General features: G+C 42.2%; 3 protein-coding genes across 4 annotated transcripts; all 3 read right to left on the bottom strand.

Moving 5' to 3' along the window:
- Positions 1 to 5: 5 nt before the first annotated feature.
- LOC108614509 (uncharacterized) lies at positions 6 to 4,178 on the bottom strand. The gene has a single exon (XM_018008666.2). It carries the CDS (start codon positions 4,047 to 4,049, stop codon positions 96 to 98), a length of 3,954 nt encoding a protein of 1,317 aa, XP_017864155.1. The 5' UTR covers positions 4,050 to 4,178; the 3' UTR covers positions 6 to 95.
- Positions 4,179 to 9,056: 4,878 nt separating this feature from the next.
- On the bottom strand, positions 9,057 to 18,255 carry LOC108614510 (uncharacterized). 2 transcript variants are annotated; one of them, XM_089466999.1, is made up of 4 exons: positions 17,903 to 18,255; positions 17,712 to 17,798; positions 9,352 to 10,049; positions 9,057 to 9,273 (listed from the first exon to the last, which is right to left on the bottom strand). In XM_089466999.1, the coding sequence occupies exons 1-4, from the start codon at positions 17,907 to 17,909 to the stop codon at positions 9,202 to 9,204; spliced, it is 864 nt and encodes a 287-aa protein (XP_089323125.1). In that variant the 5' UTR covers positions 17,910 to 18,255; the 3' UTR covers positions 9,057 to 9,201. The 2 variants fall into 2 exon arrangements, with proteins under 2 accessions (XP_089323125.1, XP_017864156.1); XM_018008667.2 differs by lacking the exons at positions 17,712 to 17,798; positions 17,903 to 18,255 and adding an exon at positions 10,110 to 10,637.
- On the bottom strand, positions 11,355 to 13,282 carry LOC108612686 (uncharacterized). The gene has a single exon (XM_018005647.2). The coding sequence runs from the start codon at positions 13,057 to 13,059 to the stop codon at positions 12,340 to 12,342; it is 720 nt and encodes a 239-aa protein (XP_017861136.1). The 5' UTR covers positions 13,060 to 13,282; the 3' UTR covers positions 11,355 to 12,339.
- Positions 18,256 to 20,086: the final 1,831 nt, after the last annotated feature.

Below are 20,086 nucleotides of genomic sequence, written 5' to 3'. Positions count from 1 at the left end.
TATCGTTGGTGAGTTATTAATGTTGATTATAATTTATTGTATGCTCAGCTAGTTTGATTAGACCATTATATAGTAATAGAGTGTGGTTATTAGCGTTACGCCGTAACACCTAGAACGCCATTCGTTTGCAGATCGTCCAATGGCAAATCTTGAACAGTTTCTATAAAGTCCTCCACAGTGCAGGCATACGAGTAGCCCTTCTGTAAGTCCTTCCTTGACCAACTTATCCAGTTAATTTGATCGCCGATATCAGGACAGATAATATAGTCCTCCTCAATCTCTTCCACGCCAATGTGTGGATTGTTAACGCCCAGCAGCACAATGCCCCTGCGGCTATCCCGATCGATGATCACACGGAAGTATAGCTTAGGCACTGGTATCAGCCCATTGTTGTTCTCATCGAAGTCTAGGTAGAGCTCTTGGGGCACGCCCTCTGCATCTGGCAGCGTGGACACGCCCCACGTTCCAGTGTAGCAATCCACAGTTATGTTTTCATCAGCCACAAATTTTCGCACGCTATCCTCAATGCGCTCCCAGTTGCCCGCATTGAAGGTCTGCCACTGGGGTGCGGCATTCACAAAGAAGAAGCTCGCCTGCTGCGCGGCGCCAAATATGAAGTCAGTCTTGGCGGATAGATGGCCCCTGGCCAGATACACGTTGCTGCCTATATTGAAGTATTGCGAGGCATCCATGCCCAGAATTCCGCTGATTGTGATATTCTGCTGCACCTGCGTATACTTCTGATTGACGTCCTTGCCGCCATAGAAGTCGCCCGTGATAAAGCTTGGCCGGCTTACCGAGCGCTGATACTGGGCGCTGCTGGGCGTCAGCACATGATGCACATAGCGTGTTACCTCCGCCAGCTCATCGTGGCACACATCGTAGGTTTGCAGGAAGTCATCTTGGCTGTCATCGTTGGCTAGCTGAAAGCCAACTTCCAATAGATTGGTGCCTCCATTGCACTCACGATTTGTGCGTCGAGCCGTGTAGCCGGGCCAAGAGGCGCACACAAAGTCGTTGATATGGCGGACGTTGCCCTGCACCAAGAAATTTGCTTCTTGCCAGCAACTGGCACTTAGTTGAGAGAATCCGGCGAAGTCTCCTTGAAATGACTTTGGGCCGCTGCAGTGCAGCTCTATTGCTTGGCCATGCTTCAGTTCCACCACACCTTGTGGATTTGGCTCCAAATATTGTGCGGTGCCCTGCTCGTCGCGTAGTACAAAAAGCGGAGCTGGATCTTTGAGATCGCCATTCACGCGGAAGCTGCACAACTCCTGAGATGGCTCTGCCGGCAGCCCAAGCACTCCAGTCGTATTCAGTTGATCGAGTGGCAGATCTTTGACCACTTCAGTGAAATCTTCGACAGCGCACGCGTAGGCATAGCCCTTCTCAATGTTGGCCTTCTCCCAGTCCAGCCAATCCAGCTGCGCACCCACATCCTCACAGACGACATAATCCTGCAAGATTTCGCCAAGGCTGGCATGTGGATCGTTTGCCACCACTAGGGCAATGCCCTTGCGGCTCTCCTGGTCAATGACAATGCGATACACCAGTCGTGGCACCGGCAGCTGCTGCGTGTCGGCATTTAAATAGATCGGCGTTTGTTTGCCCTCGGCATTCGGCAATGTGGCTACGCCCCAGCTGCCTGCATGCACGCTCACGTTGATCGCCTCATTGGCCACGAATTGGCGCAGACTACGCTCCACGGCCAGCCAGTTGCCTATGGTAATGCTGCGCCACTGGGGCACCACATTCACATAAAAGTGCGTCGCACGCTGCGCCGAGCCATGCACAAAATCTTGACGCGCAGCGAGATGACCCCGAGTGAGGTACAGATCGCGACTGCTGTCCAGGTATTGACTGGCATCCAGGCCAAGAGTTTCACTAAGCATCTCGTACTGATGCGACTGGCTGTAGACCACACTAACGTCCTTGCCCGCATAGAAGTCGGCCCGCAGATACCCGGGCTGTGCCACGTTCCGCTGATAGGCAACATTGGCTGGCGTCAGCTCGTAGCGAGCGTAGCGTGTGATCTGTGCACTCTCGTCATAGCACAGTTCCAGCTGCGACAACAGCCCGGCAGCCACGCTAAAGCCAATCTGCAGGAGCTCAGTGCCGCCCTCACACGAGACTCCAGTGCGAACTGCCTGGTAGCTGGGCCAAGTTTGGCAGAAGAATTCCCCTATCGTTACCCTCTGGCCCTCCGCCTCATACATCTGGTCACCCACACAGCGTGCCGTCAGTGCGGTATATCTATTGAATGGAATGGCCAGTGCAGCGGTGCAGTGCAAATCAATGCTCGATCCATCATCCACCGTGTAAATACCCGATTCATCCGGCAAGAGCCAGCTAAGTGCTCCCTCCGGCGTGAGCAGTGGGGCAGGATCTGTGAGATCTCCGTTGATGCTGAAGTAGCATTGATTGGGCTGAGGTGTTGGAGCTGGACTGGGTGTTGTTGTTGTTGAGCTGGATGCGGTGCTGGAGGACTCGGTAGTGCTCTCATAAGTCGTTGTAGATGGCAGCTCAGTGGTGCTGGTAGAAGAAACTGTGCTAGGAATATCACTAGTGCTCTCAGAAGTCGTAGACGGTAGTTCAGTAGTACTGGTAGAAGAAACTGTGCTGGGAATATCTGTGGAGCTCTCAATAGTCGTTGGCAATTCAGTTGGAATATCTGTAGTGCTCTCAGCAGTCGTGGGGATCTCAGTGGTGGTCTCAGATGCCGTTGGAGAAGGCACTTCAGTAGTGCTAACAGTGGTTGGTGCATCGCTGGTGGTGTCTTTATCTAAGCCAAGGATACCAGTCGTGTGCAGATCATCAAGGGGCAAGTCCTTAACCACTTCCGTGAAATCCTCCACAGAGCACGCATACGAATAGCCCTCATGTAGATCCTCCTTAATCCATGAAACCCAACTCACCAGATGTCCAATATCCTCGCACAAAATATAATCACTTTGAATTTGTTCCAAGGTGACATAGGGATTGTTGACACCCACCAGGACAATGCCCTCTCGACTGGCACGATCAATTATGACGCGGAAATAGAGTTTGGGAACTGGTATCAGGCCATTGTTGTTCTCATCAAAGTCCAGGTAGAGTTCACGTTCGATGCCCTCGAAGTCAGGCAGCGTGGACACGCCCCAGGTTCCGGTATAGCAGTCAACAGTCAAATGCTGATCGGCAACAAATTTGCGAACGCTCGATTCGACACGCTCCCAGTTGCCGCCATTGAAGCTCTGCCACTGAGGCGCCACATTGATGAAGATGAAAGTGGACATTTGGGCAGCGCCAAAGATCTGATCCGTTTTCGCAATCAAGTGGCCGCGTGCCAATATCCGATCGTCGCTATAGTTGAAGTATGGGCTAGCGTCCAGGCCCAGAATGTTGCTTATTGTGATATTCTGCTCTATTTGCGTGTACTTTTTATTGACATCTCGGCCGCCGTAGAAGTCTAGAGTAATGAAATTCGGTCGCGCCACACCGTGTTGATAATCGTAGCTGGATGGGTACAGCACATGGTGTACATAGCGTGTGGCCTCGGCAAGCTCGTCATGGCACACATCGAAGGTTTGCAGGAATCCGTCGTCGTCCAACTCGAAGCCAACTTTGACCAGATCCGTGCCACCGTTGCACTGCCGACCAGTGCGCAGCGCCGAGAAGGTCGGCCAGGCCGTGCAGCTGAAGTTGGCAAAGGGATAGATCAGGCCATCGATCAGGAAATACTTTTGCTGCAGACACTGCGCAGTCAGCTGCGTTCGCGTTTGAAAGGGTGCCGCAAAACCAGCGCCAGGGCAGAACATATCCAGTAGCTCGCCATTTTTTAGACGCACTGTGTCCGTAGGGTCTGGCACGATAATCTCGAAAGAGTTATGTCGCGCAAAAAGCGGAGCGGGATCATTGAGATCGCCATTGACTCGAAACTCGCAGTCTCCGAACACGGTCACGCCCTGCTCCCCTTCGGCAAAGGGCAACACACGCGATAAACGTGCAGCGGTGGAGCTGAGGCCGACCAGCAGCTCTAGGATTAGGATCACAGACACGTCGCACCTCATAATACTACACGCGAGTGCATTATGCCAACCCTTTCGTCGAGCAATGCCTTCTTTATATGGCCAAGACAATGCGACGATACTGTTATCATAACAGTACTGTTATCATAACAGTGCTCGGACGCACTTATTTATGGCAGTTGATTGTATTACAGATTACGATTGCGGCAGCGCAAGTAGATGTGGACTGACCAACGCTCACGAAATGACTTGGAATTTACCTCTTGAATGTATAATATATATGTATGTATAAGCCACTTATGAGCTGACAGGTGTTCAATATATAGACTTATCAACTATTAGACTACGGGCATAGAATTTATTGCAATATCTGAATGACTGGATATAGTCGCATTTCTTAAAAAAACTCTTTGTTTTTAGCATTTAAGGCCAACCATAGTATAATTCCTAACTAATGCCATAATAATTTCTTATCGAAGTTTATGGTACAATTATTTGATTATACAAAATGTTTATATTTGGAAGTGAAATAGGCATATTTCCTAGTAATTCGTGCGCACAAAAGCAATACCAAAATCGATCTGTCAAACACTAATTGATTTCCTTTGCCGACATTTGCAATTTAGAAGCCATTTATGAGCACAGGAATCAAATATTTGTTTGGGGCCCAAAAAGCACTGGCATCAATACCATCAAAATCAACGACAGGCAAAGGCACTTCATGCGATTATTTGCACTAAAGACCCACACCAAATAATCTACCGATGCGTATGTAGACTAATTTGCAGCACTGTACGTGCGTGCGAATTTCGGCAATGGAATTCCCCAATTTCGGTGGTAAAAAAGCAGAGCGTCTGTCGAAAATAAATACGAAAACGGGCTTGACTATATAATACCCTGCACTCAGACCCAAGGCGAAAGCAAACTGTTTCCGATTTCTCTTATAGCCCACGGCAATCATTTTGTGGGCATAGGGTATGCTCCATAAGAGAAAAGAAAACATCGAAATTATATGTAAAAACAAATCATTTGGTAATTGGATTTGCAGAAATACAATTTATTCGCATTTGTTGCTGACAGCTGCTACTCACAGACCCACAGACCCACAGAGGTCCTGCCAATAAAATGCAATAAATAAGTGAGCACTTCTCGATGCATGTCAATTGACTCGAAAAGAAATATTTATCAATAGAATGGCCCTTGACGTAGTTGTTGATTTAATTCAGATAGTTACTCTAAGCAAGTGCTAATCAATGGGCGCTTGTCACTGTTCGCTGATAACAGGCGCCAAAATTTCTGATTTGGCAACGGAATAATTTCGAGTGCCATTCTCACGCAATTTGCGACTACATGACATCGACAGTCTATTAATTAGCTTGATTTATTTATGAAAACTCGAACGCAAAATCCATGTCGCAATTGTGCTATGCACCCATTACAATTGCCTGGCTGTCTACCTAAATGCTGCAAATGAATGAGTTAATTGGGCTTGTATTCATTTTCGTGCCTTATAACTGGGGCTGCATATTCAGCTAGGCAGCACTGGCAATGACAACTTGCGCATAAATTATGATTTTCAATAATTTATGTTAACTAATGGTAACACATGGCGTATACGCATTGGTCTTGTCATTGGTTGCCAATTAAAATAGTTGCCCAAATTGAAATCAGAAATGGGAAAAGGGAGAAGGAAGACGGAAGATGGCACAAGAGAGCAACAGCAACAGCATCTGCCACTTGGCACTTGGCACTCTTGCTAATGGCCACGTTAATTATAATTTTTCATTTGCACTTCTTTTCAATGTTCACCCCATCGCCCTTGACAGATGGCTGCTCAGTGCAGCTCGCAGGTCTCTGCTCAATTAAAAGTGCATTAAGATATCGCAGAGCGGGTCGCCAATGCTAAGGCGCCAGCTGCTGGCTGATAATTTCTTACCTGATTGCAGTCACTTAATGAAAGTGCTTAATTCGTCAGGGGCAGCTGCAGTAAACGACATTGAACGTTGCTGCAAATAATTTCTGTGCACAATGTTGCAATTAAATATGAGAGCAATAGATGGAAAATTGAAATATTGAGACTGTTGTGTATGATATGAATTATGATTCCTTTCTAAGAACAGTACTATATAAGTAAAAACTATGTATATATATTTTTGTATATCATATATTTGAGTTAAGAAATCTGAGAAGCTTTAAATAAAGTTCAGATTAGTATGAATATATGTATATTTATTTATCTATATAGAACAGTCACTTAATATTTAAAAAAAACTTCTTTAATGTGCATGGGAAATGAAATCGTCTGCTAAAATATGCATATATATATAGTTATAGCTTTTCATCTTCTTGTTCAACGTTTGGTAAAGAGTGAGCTGAAAAGCTCTTGTATAGCGTATAAGCCCCCTCGAATAACACTGATACGCCGTGTGGCCGACGCTGTTGATGGCAGCAGCGCGGCATTGAATAAATGAAGAAGAAGAAGAAGGAGCAATGTAGATGGCGTTGGCGATGGCGATGGCGATGGCTATGGCCAAACCGGCCACTGCCACTGGCACTGATGGCCAACAAGGCGGCTTTCAAGTGCAGCTGGCAAACGCGCCAACTGCAAAAGACAGCGCCAAACAGGGCAGCGAAAAAAGCAGCGCACTCATTTTTTATACATTTTCGTAGCTTTTTTCTCTCTTTTGTTTTTTAATTTTTTTATTTTTTAATATTTTTTTTATTTTATTTTTTTTTGAAGGGGATGTGGCTGAGATTTTTGTTGTGCTCTCGCCAGGCGTAAGCAATTTTTGCAGCTCTCTTTCTTTTAAGCGAAACATTTTAATTTAAATGGTAAAACGTGACGATGGCGCAGTCACTGGGGGATATGAGGCTGTCTCCTGTGCGTCAAAATGTCAGTCAGTCAACGACATATGCATTTATGCATAATATGCACACTAGCATTACCGGCAGTAAGCTTCCAAGTCAACAACTCACTTATTCTCTTCATATCTGGCATAGAATTGACCCAGACACAGAGCTATAATTGCCATTAAGGGAAATCTCTACAATTCAGATTACTATTCAATGTGAAGTACTTTTCTAGAGTAGTAGTGTCCTATCTATTGCAGGGTATTCCCATGTTGCTGTTGCATGTTTGCTCTTGCTGCATGTCCGCCTATCTTGTTGCTCTGTCATTGTCAGTCTCGTGTACATTTTTGCCACTGTTATTGTTGCCGCTGTGGTGGTTATAGCTTGTTACTTGAGTGGATTACCAGTGATGTTCAACATCCAATATCCAAAGAGACGGGCGCAGCCCGTGGACGAAAAAGTTGTTAAATTATGCCTGCTCAAAAATTTGAATGACGGCGCGCTTTGGTTGAGCCCAGGGCAAAAATACAAAATAAAAAAAATATTAAAAAATTAAAAAAAAAACCTGGACTCTGTCGAGCTGTGGTAACCACAGCTCAAGTGCCAATTAATAAGTTTCGCCATCGGTATGCGTAAAAAGTGCCCAGCAACAGCAGCAGCAGCCACAACAACAACAGCAACAGCCACAACAACAACAGCAATGAAATGGAAGCCCTTCGGTCATCAGCCTTTTGCCTGTGCCCTGCAACGCCGCTGTGTGCAGTTGATGCTGTTCAGTCGTTTGGTCAGCCCTGTATGCATGAATTATTCAAAGAAAAGGATATTAAATGCAAATACAAACACACTTACACTTACACACATGTGTATGTATGAACGTTTATGTGATGTCCCTGCGTTGTGTGCTTGCTGCCGTTGTCGAAGAAGGATGAGGGCACGCTTGAGTAATTGGAAGTTTTTACTGCCGCCTCGTTTGCTGTAATTCCGCGCACGCTGTTGCTCTACGTGTTGTTCCCGTTGTTGTTGTTTTTGTTGTTGTTGATGGAGCAAATTTTAATTAATAATGTGCGGCTTCACACATTGCCATAAAATATTCATGCTGGCTCAGTGGGTACTTTAGACTGCCGTTGAATTTTATTGATAAAATTACGAGTGCCTTATGCTGCTTAGCTCCAGCTTTTATTAAACTTATACGGGTTAAGTCTGAGATCATAATGTTTGATTCAAGACTGCACCTTGCGTGATCGAGCATGCGTGGGAGCAAATAATTCTGTTGTAATTGCATAAACTGAAGGTAACCAAAGTGCTGCAAATATGTCAGTCCGTCAGTTGGGCTTGTCTTTTGTCTCATTGATAAAGTATGGCGATTATCCATTATCACGTACTCTGTGCCTTCACTTGGCACAAATTCTGACCGAAATATTTATTCGGCTGCCAAATGGAACAATAAGTATATTTATATGTAATCCATTTCGATGAGAGAGGGTCGCCTGAAGCGCATTATTGTTGCCATTGTTGTTCCGTTGTTTGTTGCCTGTTGCCTGTTGCTATTTTTCTTTCACTTCAGACGTAGCTCGTTTCACTTTCCGGCTTTTGCTCTCCCTGAGCACTGGGCTCTCTGGCACAAAAGGAAATGTTCAGCAACAATGTATGTTGATTTTAACTTTACCATGTTGCTGCAGTTGCTGTTGCTGTTGTTGCTGTTGTTGCTTTTGTGTGCGCTATTGTTGGTATCTGTAATGTTGCCGTTGTGCTGGCTGCAACGTTTAATTCAATGTAAACGTGTTAAAGCGTGCCCCGCATGCGAAAAAACAGAAAAACTGTTTTAAATTGATACAAATAAGCAATGGCGGTACAACTGACTGGCTGACTGATGGGCTCCACTTGCAGACGATCGAACCACTTCAACTGCTGCCTGCCTGCTCGTCTGACAGGCAGTAGCAGCATCATCATCATGCATACATACACACATACATACATACATACATGTATCATGTTACGCGCATGAGGTGGTCCCATCAGCATCTGCGACAATGGAAATGTTAAATTCTCTCATTTAATTTGATTTTAATTTCATTGCTTGCAGTGCGGCGGCGAATGAAATTGAAATTGAATCCCGACCAATAATCAATCAGTCTGTAATTAAGTCAAAGCTTTACGCCTGTCCCTGATGCGCTTGCATTCATTGAAAAGCATTGAAAGTGAATATTAAATAAATTATTTCATTTGTGCTGTAACTTTTACCTATTTTAAGTGAGTACAAGATTGAATACCTATATTCGAGTCGGTTTCGGAACCGAGTATTGCCACAATAATACATGATCCCACTGTGAGTTAACCCTATAATTTAATTTGAGTTTCTCCATGAAGCCAACTCAAACTCTGAGCAGCTGAGAGCTTGGTTTCCTTCAATGAGTTGCTATAAATGAAATATAAATGAAAATAAAAATGAAAGTTAATTTATATACATTAGATCACTTAGGTTTCAGCACTTTACCAGTTTCGGAGTCACATATTTCAGAACGGGAACTTCGAGCTTTAGCGATCGTTTATCCGGTCCTGTTTTGTTTGCACAGAGTATTTCAGAGACGTCATTAATGAAATCAGAGTTCAAGTTGCCCGATGCAATGCGCAGGTGCTGCAGTTGCTTGCATTCCCCTATCACTCTTAGCATAGCTGCAGAAATGTCGACTCTGCTGGACGTCCATATGCTAAGTGCCCGGAGCTGTGTTAGCTGCGCTAGCATCTCCGCACACTCAGCTGTCGAGCAGAAGCACTTTAGCTGCTGCAATCCGCTCAGTCGAACCAGTTGTTGAGTCTCTTCGGTGCTAAGGCTGCCTCCGTCGATGTCGAGGCGTTGAAGCTGCGGTCGCGCAGCCAATCCAGTGAGCAGCGGCAGAAAGGAGTTTGTGCTCCGAATGCCGTAATATATGAGCTGCCTGAGCTTGGGCAGCTTGGCGATTGCTTTGTATGCCGGCGCTTCCCCTATCATGCCAAACTGAAGAGTTTCCAGATTAGCACAGTGGGGTGCAATGTCGCTCAGAATCCGCTGGACACTGGAAAATCCAAGGTGCAGATAACGCAGATTGGGATTTGACTTGCAGCAGTAGGTTAGAGTTGGGCCACTTAGTGTCTTCACAATCAAATGTAATTCCTCCAGATGCTTCAGTTGGCCTAAGTTGTCAAAGGTAAAATCTGAAAAATCAGAACGATCAAGAGAGCTTTAAAAAATAATCCCTGAATATATTTCTATACCATCGATCGCATGCAACTCTAGGACTTTAAGCTGCTTCAAGTCTTTGACTGCAGCCAATGTCTTCTCAAAGGGTTGCGCAAAAAGGAGCATAAACTTGAGCTGTTTGACTATCAATTTTCTTAGATTTGTCATGCCTGTCAATGCTAAGCTTAATATGCTGAAACAGTTTAGAGGTGCTACACATCCATAGTTCCTCAGCGCTCGGGACGAATCAAAGTGATCCAGATCGATGGTTAGCTCGTCGACAGCCTCGCGGCAAATACAAAATCTTATCAGCTCCTGCCTTGAGCTCTTCTCATCGATCGTGAAGTGTCGGTAATGTCTGCCGGCCCAATCGATGAAAACGTCGCGAAATCGCTGGCAGGCTTGGGCATAGCTTATTTGATCTTCAGTCGACAGATAGTCAAGCACATATCTTAGACAGTCATCCTTCAAATCCAAAATATGTGAAGCGCTCATTTTTGCAAAACGAGCAGCGCCCCGTGTTTTGATTGTGAGACTAAATCGCAAATGTGAATAAATATGAAGCAATTTGCAATGCCAACAAAAGGCCACGTATCTCAAACAGCATGAGTAATCAGCTGCCATTCATACACAGATTAAATAGACACACACACACACACACATTAAAGAGTGTGCGGCCCGCTAGACCGGTTCTACTTCGGACACTGTAACTGACCCTCCGCAAAGCTGTTTATTGTGCAATTGATTTCATTTATTTATAATTTCATAACAAACATCATCGTCTAATAAAGTCGTAAAAATAGCACTTGTTGGCATAGCTCGTAAATACTTGCTGAAGATTTCCCAATGTTTCTGAGAAAAACTCTGAGAGCAATTGATTACGTCGGTTCTTCGTTGAGTTCGTTAGCGATCGACTTGGGCTTTTTTCAATCTGGTTCTGTCCCGAGCTCATTGGGGCAATAGTATTGGTATCATCACTAGCATACGCGAGTTGAGTGCATGCATGTGTACTTAAATATGAAGAATATGCATAGAATTCTTGAGTTATTTAACCACTTGCATTGGGAATCTCATTGTACGAAAGTCAATCGTAAACCATGTTCGTTAAAGAGCGTCACACGAATTTTTCAACCCGAGGGCTCAAGAGAAAACTGAAACGAAGTAAACCAAAGCGTCTTGCTCAAAGCAAAAGCGAGTGAATATCATTTTTTTCGGTTGAGCATTGAAATGGCATTTGCATTTGTAAGCTATGCTGTGCAAAATAACTAACAAATAAATAATTATTTTTGTGCTAAAATTTATTAAAACGAAAATTTATAGATTATACAAACTCGTAAGTTTTAAGTCTGTCCATTGCGAAATGCTAAGCCTCGTGTGTTCGCTTTCTTTCTTAAGACCGGCGTTCGGCCTCTTTTAGGCTCTTTGTCCAGGTAAGTGGATCGCAGGCCCTCGAACGGCGGTAAGGGATTGCATACAACATGAGAATGCACCTTTTTCAGCTGCAGCTGCAATCGCTCCTGGTAGTCCTCAATGGTCGGTTTAATTGCGGGACCCGCAATCGGTGTGGTCTTCGTGCCGCTGTGCAGCTTTTGCTTCTCATATGGTGTCAATTTCTTGGTTTTCCCAGAGCGCACCCAATGGAAACGGTCGTTACTCGGCATTAATGTTTTACCGTTATAGTTATCGCCAAACTGCAGCAACTTGGGGCTGTCGATGTCGGGCGGCTCTGATTTGGTGTCAGTGGAATGCACCGACTCGGAGCATTCATCGTTATTGCCACGGGAAGCCACATATTTGGAGCTCTTGGTGCCGCATACTCCAGAGCTATCGCCGCTAGTTGAACTGTTTGGCTTACCCCTGCGTTTCCTCCTCACGGTGTCCGCTTCGGAACGGCACTTCTTATTGGAGAATTGTAGCTTTGGCTTGCCATCACTGTTCGGCGGATTGATGTGATCAAATATGATGTTTCGCAATACGATTTTATTGTTGATCAACGTTGGCATAAACAGCTGCGGCTCCCGTCCTGGATACTCAACCAAAATAGCGCTTTGGCTTAGTATTAGCTTCAAAGAAAATTTTAACTGATTGGTTTTGAAATGCATTGGTTTGGCCAAATCTTTACTTTATCATAGACAAACTTTTACATTACTGAACTGGAAAATATTATTGCTATTTACACATCAGAATATAATGTATTTATATATATTGAAGTTTAGCACCCGTTTGTTTTGTCAACTCATACGAATTCTGTCGAGCTTTAATAAATTAATTTGACACATCTCTGGTTTCCTTAGAATACTGCTTGCAGCGTTTCTTTTTTTGTCTAGTTGAAGATTTGTCCTTTAGCGGCTTTTTCATTTTTTTCACTTCTTGGCTTTTCTGTATTCTCTGTCCACTTTTCTGTTTATCAATAACATTTCCTGACTTGGGGGAAGTTGCCCACAGGCAGGATAGCCCCACAGCCTGGGTTGCCAAAGAGGCAGCCGAATTATTTGGCGACTTTTGTGTACACTGACTTCTACTCGATCTTGCAGATGCACATTGCGCCAGCTCCTTAGCAGAGATGCGCTTCATAGCAACGCAACGGCTACGAATGTGAGGAAGGAAAATCTCAGATTCGTAGCCATTACATTCCACAAGCACCACCTTGCCGTTCGAAATGAGCTTAAGCTCGAAGCGTAGCCTGCTAGTGTTATCCCTCCTTCCCGGGTTGGGCGCCAAGCCAGCCGTTGCTGTGGTCAGCTTCAGGTTCCTTATCCTCGGGCATCGAAGATCCGACGACGATGACTGGGAGCTCATCTCACCTGGCGGCGACTTGGGCTGCCGGCTACATATCACATTCCGCAAACAGACTCGGCCCTTTAGCAGTTCGGGCAGAAATATTTCGGATTCATAGCCCCGCGCATTCACTAATACAACACTCCTGTCAGCCAGCAACTGTATCTGAAATCTAGACTTGTTTGTGGATTCAGTGCTACTGCACATATTTTAAGGGCTTAAAAGCGCAACTGGAATTTGATACGTTCAAAAATTATCAACTGGAATTGGCTCTGCCTCTTCTCAGTGGGATCGTTAGTACATTTGTTAATCTCAGATTTATCATATATCCAAAAGTGTTTATTTTGTTGTTGTTTGTGATTTGAGCAACATATCGCTTACTGTTGATTGATTTTTCAAACTGGTTTGATGAACCAAATTAAATATTTTCTATAGTAATGCCACACAGTAAGAGTTTTTTTCAATTAATGATATAATCAAATTGTAGTCTGTGTATGTAAATGTTGTGCAGACACTTCTAATATTCCGCCCATGCCATTGGGTTAACCTCCAAATGACATTAAATATCAGCACCGAGACTGCTAAATTGAATAGCTCTAATTCGCGTTCCCTTCACAGCAGCCAGCCAATAAAGAAAACCACAAAACCAGCCACGTAAGGCTATCAGCGATGACCAGAATCCAATACCCAGCATTTTTTCCTAATTGCATCAAAGAGCAGGCGAATTTATGGCTCCAACTATTAAACGTCCGAGTTTCTGGCCGCACGCCGGCTGTGTTTTATGTGGCCCACGTAAATGTAGCTGGGTCGCTGGACAGCATCCTTGAGCGCAAAAAGAAAAAAAAAACCGGCAACCACTTTCGGTTGGTCAGAGTTGTTTCAGCTGGTCCGTCGGTCGGTTGCCTAGCTCAGCGAAATATAAAAAATTCAATTATAAGCATTTATAATAGCGTAGGCTTGACTCTGACACCACTGCATGCGGTTCCTGTGTACAAGGGAATGCACATTATCTGCCAGGGCTTGGTGGTGTACGTAAATGGCTTGATTACATTAAAGCTGTGGCCAAATAAGCTGGGTGAAGTATTTTTATATTGATTGCAAGAGTTGATTCATGCATGCAAAGTGAATAAGTTACTAAAGATGTAATTGACTTATTTAACATATTACTATTGTAAATTTATATTAAATCAAAAGTAATCTAATCTAACTTAAATATATTATAGAACCAGCTCTGTGTTTCGTATGACTCTCTGATAATATAATAAGATCTACCAGTTTATTTGCTTTTTAATTGTATAATGTGTATGTATGTATGTTTAATTGTATAATGTATGTATATGTAATGTAGTGTAATACATAATTATAGGTGAATTGGGATATTTTCACGCTAAAAGTTTTACTACTAGAACTTCTTCTAAGCTGCTCACATGTAAAGCAGACTGTATATAATTCTGAGGTTTCCGTAGTTTACTATGTAATTGATATGTCAAGTATGTATGTTTAAAAGATTAAGAATGAATGCAACGATATTTTATTTTATTCATCCGTCAACCTTTAATAATAATAGTAGCAATATTTTGACTATTTAACCACTTGAATTCTAGCATTCATTAAATTTAAATTTTTGTTCCAGCTTCTACTAGCAACAGTTATGTTTGTTCTGTCTCGTTTTATTTTTGACGAAACACAAAAAATTCATTTGCAATGTTTGACATGCTTTGATTTTTGCTTTCACACAGGAATCCATGTTGATTTGCGCCAATTCGAATTGTTTAGGCGGAGAATGATATTTCAACGCCTGTCGACTGGCCAAGTAATTTAATCTGACAAGAGCCAAAAATAAATAGGCTTAATGTGTGAAGAAGTTGACGGCAACGTGTTTGAAATGCGCCCTTCGGCAGCTCTCAGCTGCTATATACATATATGATATACCTATATATATGGATACGTTTGTTTGGCTTCACTAGAATAGCCTTAAAGACATGCGTATAAGCAGAAAATTTGCATAAGAAAGTGTGAAAGTCTCACCATGACTAAGTATGGGGATGCGTCAGTATTTGTGTGTGTATGTGTGTGTGTGTGTTTGCGGGCTTGAGTTTTCCGTGAGCCGTTTTTGCAGTTTTTGACAAATGACTTAAAGCCTTAAGGGTACACAGTTTTGAAAAGGGTTAAAGTAATTTGTTGAGACTGTTAAATATTGTATGTGGCCCAAGAACAAGAAGACACAAAAACAAATACATAATAAAAATGAAATATTTTCGTATTAACAGAAACAAGGACAATGTGAAAAGCATGTAAAAGTACGCATGCATACATACATACATATATAAATATATATATATATTTCTATATATGTGTAAATGTATAATGTATGTGATATATACATGTGCATTAATACACATATCTCTGCTGAAATTGTTTAACTGGAAAAATAATATTCACACATGCATAACTGATATATTCATAGCTTATATAAATCATTTGCCCGCCCCAAATCTGCTTAGAAAACCGCCAAAGCCTTTTATGCAGGATGCTGAAAAGCATTTCAGAGAAAAAACTTTGTATGTATTGCATCTCAAGGTGTCCTTAGTGATATAATCTAATATAAAGCTTTTACACACACCTATGCATAGCAGCTTTACTGAAACGACCTTCAAGTTATCTTGATATATGTAAGCAATTTAATAGTCATTCCTGTTAATTAATGAATTACAAATAATGTTTATATATTATTCAAGCCTTTTTAAGCATTTTATTTTTGAGATACTTAATTTGGCAAAAAGCAATAAATTTAGCATTAATTTACATTTGGTAAGATATGTATGCAAATGGCACATGTGACTGGCTCACGCATGTAAGTTATGCCTTTGATGTCTGCTCATAAGATAGCAATATCGTACCCACACACACACACACACACACACACACAGATACAGGCGCAGTATAAGCATCAGACAAAATGACATACTTTACCTACTTAGAGTCAGCAGGCCAAAGGAAAAGTTTCATGCACAGTTTCAGATTGGTTTTATTGCGCCAACTTGGGCTGATGACAATGGCGGCCGAGGTGTGTGTTTAATCCGGAAACTTATTTATGTATGTGCAGAAGCATATATGTCTTCACGTATATATGTATATATATGGTTGTGTATACATCTTTCCGGTCGTTTGGCTTACGCATTTTCTCATAGCTTATACATACATACATACATACATATATGTATATTGAAGCTGTCCGAGGGACGCACTGAGCGACAAGACGGACACTTTCTTATAACACGACCGCGCACACTTTCACTTTACATAAGCTCTTTGTAGTGCTTACTGGCTGACACCCCTCTGAGTGTCTGAGTATGTATGTGTGTGTGCGAGTGTGTGAGTGTGTCTGGCCGTGTGGGCGTGTGTTTTTGTGCGAGTGTGTTGACAAACACTTGATAATTCCTTGCATACACGCACTCCGGCTTGGATGTGCTCGCATGTACGATAAGTAAGTACGAGTATCTGCAAGATAATCCTGCGTATCCACTGGGCTTGTGAGGCCATCTGCCAGTTGCTTGTTTGTGGCTGCCCGCAAGGGTCTCTTGAATTATTTTAAATTGTTTCTGCCATGCATTTTGATCGAGTTTTTATGTATTCATATGCGTGCACATCTATAAGACGAAATAAAATAAAATAAGGAAAAAATAAAATAATGGGCGCGCCCCTCTTTGCATTTGCCAAAGGACCATAAACTGTGATTTAGAGTTTCGGATGCGGATTTCTATCAGAATTTAATCTTGCAGATGCTTAAGCGCCCAATTTAATGGACTGTGGGTCGATTGTTAAACAGCTTTGGTTTTCATTAGAAAAAAAAAAAAAAGAGAAAACCTTTTTGTGAGTTTTATTTTCTATAGATAAGCTTACATTAGGGCTGAAAAGGATATAATAAAGGGCGGGCAAATATATGTTCCTTTTCAGCTTATTCTATACTCCATTCTTTATTTAGTACGGAGCGCCGGCTCTTTTGTGGCTAATGATGAGCACTTGCTCTGTTAATTAAATTAACGTGCAAATGGCTGAAATTACTTTCAGAAAAGTTTTTTCTGTTTGCTTAGCCCGGTTGGCAGAAGGCTTCAGGGACGAGCCATAGATCAAAGCACCTCTCGTGCTGTGCATCGTCGCAACTCATCTCAGGTTGCACTTGCATGTGTGTGTTAGTGTGTATGTGTGCGCGCTCCGTGTGTGCCTTGTCAGCAGGTGTGCCAGCACCTGTGTCTCTACTGGAAGCGTGTGCATTTGTACGGGTCCAGTAGCCCGCTTCGGTTATACAAAGTAGGTCAGTCGTTGTATATGTGATGCCAATAAAAGTTAATGCGCTCGTGTGTGAATGGCATATGGAATACCGGTATTTGCGCTACCTTGTTGATATTTTTTAATATTTATGGAATTTTAAAATGACAGTTAACACATTTACGGCAAACTGCGCCGACTGCAAATTGTATCATTTATTTGAAATCGACTCTGGAAAAGTCGTTCTGACTTATTTTTGCAACTATAATCAGCTCTTGGCTATCAAGAGTTTAGCTAATTGCTTGGATGAAGTCCAATCTATGTGCTTAGCTTATGACTCGACGCGTCTATATTGCAGCTTCATTTTTTTATTTGATAAAACGTAATATAATATTATAATATTAGGTCTACCCATATAGATTAAATAAAACGTTGTGTAAGTATTAGTCTATATAAAATGCGAAGCTGCAGTCTTAGGGGATTTAAAAAACAGGAGTTTCTATCATTGAAGGAACCGTTGAGCACTAAGAATTTATTAGCTAAGTGTTTGACGGTTGAAGGAAACATATAGACTCTGAAAGATGACATACCCCATTGTTCGTATTTCCAGCAAATCAGTTTCCATATGAAGCCAAAGACATTAATAAGGGGGATCGACAATCCTGGTTTGAGTTTTCCTGAAGCAAAAATATTTTCAGTAAATATTCAGCTAGTAATTTTGAATTGTTCTTTAAATCATTATTAAGTGGGATATGCTTAAAGCATGGAGACAACAACTTACTTTCCATTTAATATTGTGTTTGTACAGTTGAAGCTTGGAAATTTCCCTCGGGCATCGAAAAAGAAAGAAAACTTCAAAGTTAAATTTATAAAAAGAACAGCGCAATATAAGACCAACAACGTTTTCAATTATGCCAAACTTCGAACTGTTAATTAAATCTGTCAAAAACAATTAGGCAAAATTTTCACTTAACAGCCGCCATCAACGTATATAATTAGAAATAATGAAGTTGAAGAAAAAAAAGAAAAGAAAATACAAAATTAAATTATTTACCTAGCAAGTTGGCATTATCTATACAAGCGACAGTGTGAAAATGAAATGAACCTGCTCGACTTTAAAGGAAACTCATATACAATCTCTAGATGGCACATTATCAAATTGATGGTACGTTGAAAACAAATATACACTGTGCGCCATAGTACAGGGTATTAGCAATTCAAGTGCAAACAATGCGATTGCGTCCCGAGAGACTGACAAATGAAATGTCTACGCAACAAAATAGCAACTGTCGGAGTCGGAAATACATCAAGTGTGAGCGCTGAAAGCCTTCGATGAGATGAGCTGGGTAGCTGGGTAGCCGGATAGCCGGATAGCGGGTAAAGATGGCCAGGAAACGGCCAGGCGACAGCTTCCTCGATGCCACCATTGTGCGCTGTGGAGTGAAGCGTTGACAATAACGGAAATTATTGTTTCTATTCTTGTTTTCTAACACTCTGAGCAGCGTGTTCAGTGAGACAGCTTTTCAGTTAAGATTATGGCAAACATTGCCAGGCTTGCCAGCCCTGGGCTCTATCTCGTCTCCAGGACTTAAAGCTGTGTATGAAATCCACTTCGCTTAAATAAGTTATGTCAGGTTGACCCTTAGATCTCTTGTTTGTCCGGCCAACATTTAACATAGTATATAAAATGTTTCCACTGGCCGACTGACTGACTGTTTGCCAGTCAGCTCACAGTCGAGACAGTAAATGCTGGCTGGGAGGCCGAATTCAATTAATGTCGGCATCATCAAAGTAATTTCACGTCTTGCCGTTCGGGATAGTTCGTCTAATTAGTTTCATCCCAGCTTATACTCTTACTCAAATACACTCTCCCTTATGCTTTCTGTTTGTACCTTTAATTGAGTTTATCTCAGCTCATACTCTTATTCAAATACACTCTCTTGCACTTTCTGTCTGAAGTTCATCCGAAATATATGTTTGTGGTTCATGTAGTTATAAGTCTTATCGAAGCACAGAAATCATCATCAGCCATTTGATTTTGAAAAGTTTCTTTTATTTGCCTTTGCAGAAAATCTTTAACGATTATGATGAAAGTTTTTATATCAAGCTTCACTCTCCGATATCTTATTATTATGGTTAGCGTAAACTTGGCAATAATACAGCTGAAGAAATATAGAAATTCATAAGCTAAACATATTTCTGAAGAACTACTTCACTTTCTGTTGTCTTATAGCAGGAAAATAAAACTTATGAAACACATGAGGGTTCATTGTGCAGTGCTGCGTGTGTGGAAAGTATTTTGTCCGCATTTGCCATTCATTAATTAACTTGTAGTGAACAGGAACTGGGAGACAAATTGCTCATGTTGCGGTTGCTGTTGTTGTCTGAGATTTTCTTGAAAATTGCATTGTTTGACAAAGACCCAGCAATACATATGACCTTTTGACAGTTTATAGTCTTGACTTATGTACAGCGGTCTACGGCAGGGCCGGCAGCTAAGCCAAAAGGAAAACTCTACGAAAGCCTTGTTGACTCTTGAACTTACTTGACAGCCTGCAGCTGATGCAGATTTTTTGGCAACAGCATCACAGCAGCCTCATGGGTATATACTATGTACGTACAAATGTGTGTATATTGTGTGAATTTCTTTGAAGTTCCATGTAAACTTGTTGAAGTGCTTCAATTATAACTTGAAAACTTGTTGACATTTATTGAACAGTGAAAAACAGGCTATGTCAGCCTTCAAGGCACATGTCAAGTGTCGATACACGAGCCTCCTCACACACACACACACACACTCATACACTGAAGTTGTAAGGCTTACCCAATGTCAGTTTCCATAGCTTAATGGAAAGACGTTTGCATTGGCACTTTGCGTCCCTATGTAAATCATCCACAGCGTAGTCTGCCCTTCAAACAATTTTAATACATACATATATGAAAGCATTTTGTCGTCTTCAGTCAC

Source organism: Drosophila arizonae, chromosome 4 (assembly GCF_054131065.1).
Source record: "Drosophila arizonae isolate 15081-1271.41 chromosome 4, UAZ_ARI_1.0, whole genome shotgun sequence".
In the NCBI taxonomy this organism is placed as follows: domain Eukaryota; kingdom Metazoa; phylum Arthropoda; class Insecta; order Diptera; family Drosophilidae; genus Drosophila; species Drosophila arizonae.
This window is presented reverse-complemented; position numbering and strand designations above follow the sequence as displayed.